This window comes from Pseudomyrmex gracilis, unplaced genomic scaffold (genome assembly GCF_002006095.1).
Source record: "Pseudomyrmex gracilis isolate BER0280 unplaced genomic scaffold, ASM200609v1 scaffold_2487, whole genome shotgun sequence".
Lineage (NCBI taxonomy): Eukaryota > Metazoa > Arthropoda > Insecta > Hymenoptera > Formicidae > Pseudomyrmex > Pseudomyrmex gracilis.
This window is the reverse complement of record NW_018023071.1, coordinates 4,529-8,340: the sequence shown is the minus strand read 5'-3', so window position 1 is coordinate 8,340 and position 3,812 is coordinate 4,529. Positions and strand designations below refer to the sequence as shown.

The 3,812-nt window shown below is 33.0% G+C and overlaps 1 protein-coding gene across 1 annotated transcript in view; it reads right to left on the bottom strand.

Moving 5' to 3' along the window:
- Positions 1-1,966, bottom strand: part of LOC109862841 (fatty acyl-CoA reductase 1-like) — a 9,080-nt gene extending 7,114 nt beyond the window's left edge. The window contains exons 1-3 of the mRNA XM_020442992.1: positions 558-1,966; positions 294-442; positions 9-191 (exon numbers count right to left, since the gene is read on the bottom strand). Coding sequence (XP_020298581.1) covers positions 9-191; positions 294-442; positions 558-1,010 — 785 coding nt within the window. The 5' untranslated portion in view covers positions 1,011-1,966. The remainder of the gene's footprint in view (positions 1-8; positions 192-293; positions 443-557) is intronic.
- Between the last annotated feature and the right edge of the window lie 1,846 nt (positions 1,967-3,812).

Below are 3,812 nucleotides of genomic sequence, written 5' to 3'. Positions count from 1 at the left end.
TCCCACCACCGACTAGTAAGCCCATTGGGCCATTAAAATTATCTAGCCAGCCTGGTATGGGATCGCTAATTGAAGGTACTACAATTGAAGGTCTGATAATAACGCAAGGCAACGATTCAGAAAAATCGTTTATAACATTTTCTGCTAGTCGCTTTGTAAAGACGTACGTATTGGGCATGGGATGTATATATCTGAAACAATTAATTAAAAAGTACATATTTTATCAATGACACTATATACACGACACAATGCGCGTATCTCGTGTACATGCGCGAATGTAATATAGCACTTACTTCGCGGTAAAAACTTTTAAAATTTCGTTGTCAATTTTCTCAGCAGTGTGGATCGTCTTCTTCCAATCGACATTTTCTAGAGGATAAAAAACCTCGTCTACGACGGGTTTATCACACTGTGTAAATGCCGAGCTTACGTAAACTAGAGCCTATTTTGATTATGTAAATTAAATGTAACGGTTAGAATTAGAAATGTTGTCAAACACACAAAGTTATTGAGAAAAATGTACTTGCGAAACAATATAAATCGATAAAAAAACTTACTACTATATTTTTCATAGATTGGGCCAAAATACAAACGTCACGCGTTGACCGTAAGTTTGTGAAAATCGCATCTTTAAGACTCTCGTCAAAGCGGACAGAAGCTGCTACGTGAAATATTATCGACACTTTTTCACTTAACATTTTCCTGTCCTCTGGCAATAATCCTAAATCTTTGATACTCACGTTTCCGCTTATCGGAATAATTTTCTCGAAACTGGTTGGCCGTTCGCGCCGTAATAAATCAAAAAGCTTGTTATTCAACATTTTCTTAACTCTGTCGGTGATGGTCAATCCTTTTTTTGGTCGTATCAATAAATATATTTCTTCAATATCCGGACAAGATCTCAGTAATTTTTCACATAACGCTTTACCCAAGAAACCTGTGCCACCAGTAATAAACACACTCCGATGGGAGTAAAAGGTAGGTATAAATGTATCAGCGTCTCCAGTCATAGTAACTCAAATATTCAACACGGTTTTAAAATAGACACAACGAAATATCAAGTGTTTTGCGTTGGAATAATAAAATAATAAAAAATATAAAATATTAGTATCAATTAAAACCGTTGCACTTTTAATGTCAACAAAGTTAATTTTTTATCTACGGTATGAAAGAACAAAACACCACAGCACTTGGTGTTTCTTTACAAAAGTTTAACACGGAAATGAGCCGAATTCTGAGTTTGGTAGAAAGAAAATGATGTGTAATTTAGGCGATGATTGCGCAATGCTTGACGAAGTCCACGAAGCACAATTTTATATGCTGAATAATGAATACGGTATGTATAGATATGAGTTTACATGTTGTATATATTTAAGAGAGACACACACAGTGGTTCTTATTTATTATTGATAAATTGACTTAAAAACATNATTGTATGTAGATTTATGGGCAAATAAACCTTGATGAGGTGAAGGATTCGCACCTTTAAACGTCAGTCAAGATTATTCAAGATTTATAACGAAGAGAAAGAGACAAAACATTTATTTGATCAGAGTTAAAATTGTAATATTCTCTAATACTTTGTAATTCAATCTAATAAACAATTTTTCATATCGAGGTCAGGCAGCGGTTGGTCGTGAGGAATATCAGATACTGCACATTTACGTGATAAACATATGTTTATTTGTTTTTACGTATTAATATTGTAAATATTTTTGTATTTAGAGTGGTGTTAGTTAATAAAAGACGTTATTTTGTTAGTAATCAGAGGTGGTATAGTTTTATTCCGCGTATAATTAATGGCTTGTGAAGACCGGAATCGCCGAAAAGAAACCATTCTTATCAAAAATATATATATTAATAAAAACTCTTCAGGCTTTTTGAAGTCTAATAAGAAATGTGGAATAAGGTCATAAGATCCGTTTTTCAGGATGTTGTGCAGAAATGTATAGTATATATATTTATATGTATGTACATATGTATGTATGTATTCACGTGTAAATTTTTACACATGAGTTTTTTGAATTAAAATTACAATTCTTAAATCCGTATATAATGCTATATTTGCATCACATATATGATAGACCCCAAATACTCTTCTACCTAAGTTTTAAAAGATTGCGAAAAGAACTCCTTAACCAAGAGTCGAACGTGGTATCTTCGTCTTTTCGGGCCATCGCCTTCCTTGTTAGGCCACCGAGGCTTATATTTCTGCACAACATCTTGCAAAACGGCTCTTATAACGTTATTTCATATTTAATATATACATATATATATATATGTTTAGTCAGCGGCAAATAACAAGAATTGACAAACGAGACAGACACACAATTTTCTACATCCACAGCGTTCAGAGAAAAATAATTGTGTCTTGTACAATACATCTGTTCATTTTGAGTATAAATGTGCTATGTTTCATGAAATTTCGGTGAAAGTTTCGATCAAACACACATATTCTTATAAACAAGTAAAAGCAAAGTTTAATTCTGAAAAAGAAGCAATTTATAGTTTTTTCTTAGATGAACGTGTTTCTTTCACTCCCTTTGAAAAAAAACTTCTTCAAAAGAAATGATCCTAACAACGGAGAATTTTTAAAAATTAAATTATTTTAATTATGATGATATGTCATACTCGTGAGAGTCAATATTTGAATAGTCGTAATCGTCATTGTGATAGCTGTATTATTCTCGTACTTGTCCATAAACACAAACACACACGTGTATGCGTTTCACCTAAAGCAATTAAATACAATAACTATTTGTATAATTGTGTGGCAGTGAAATTGTATCGATCGCAACTAGAGAGAAATTGTAATTAATTGTGATCGTTTAACCTTTTCAACTTATCGCCGTCGGAGAATTTCGGGCTTCAGTCATTTTTAGATAATCGAACTTCGCGGCAAACTACGAACGAAATATTAAGAGAGATAGGAGTTTTGTCATTCGCTGTCTCTAATTTTTTCAACTGTCGTCGAATTCTAGACGCGTTACTTGTTATTATTGTTTGTTTTTTGTTCGAATTGCGTACACGAGATATAAGTAAACCTATCGCGTAGGATGTGTAGAAAACTGTAGTATCTTATTCTATGTCTCGAGTACAGAAATTGATTNTTGTATACACGATTTTTACACGGAAAATGAACTTTCTCTCGGTAGCTCGTTGTAATTTACGCAATGATTACGTCAAATATTAAGGAGCATTATGNTTCACATACCAAACATGCACAATAATCCGGCACCAACGTTTTCGAAATGCTGTGAAACCACTTAGTCTGCGTTTTCCAAGAGACTTACACTTAAATATATCAGAAGCTCTAACAATGATATCTCACGTTTTGTATCGCGACCGTGACAGACGGAATTGGCACTAAGTGCGCGCAGCGACGTTTTTCAATAAACAACATAACAAATAAATTCGTTACTTTATTCTTTCTTTTTGTCAATGTTTGTTTACATAACGTTATGTAGATCAAACCAGCAGCCTAAGATAGAATACAATAGTATCGCGGAATCAACTGAAGTTCAAACCTTAGCATGTGTCGCACCAGAGAAACTCATATATTTTCTTGCAAAATGTACAAAAACTAATGCATATAGATATTTGTAAAACGGATATAGATATTTGTAAATAACGAGTGAGATAGCGAAGTGATGCAAACAGGCGTGGACACTCATTTTTATTTCCTGTATCTTTTCATACAAAATATTTTTGTAGAAAACTTATTTTAACAGCTAAGTTAAAGAGAACTACGTTTCTTAGACTAGAAATTTTTTTNCTAAATAACAGAGTTAATATAAATCCACTCTCATAAG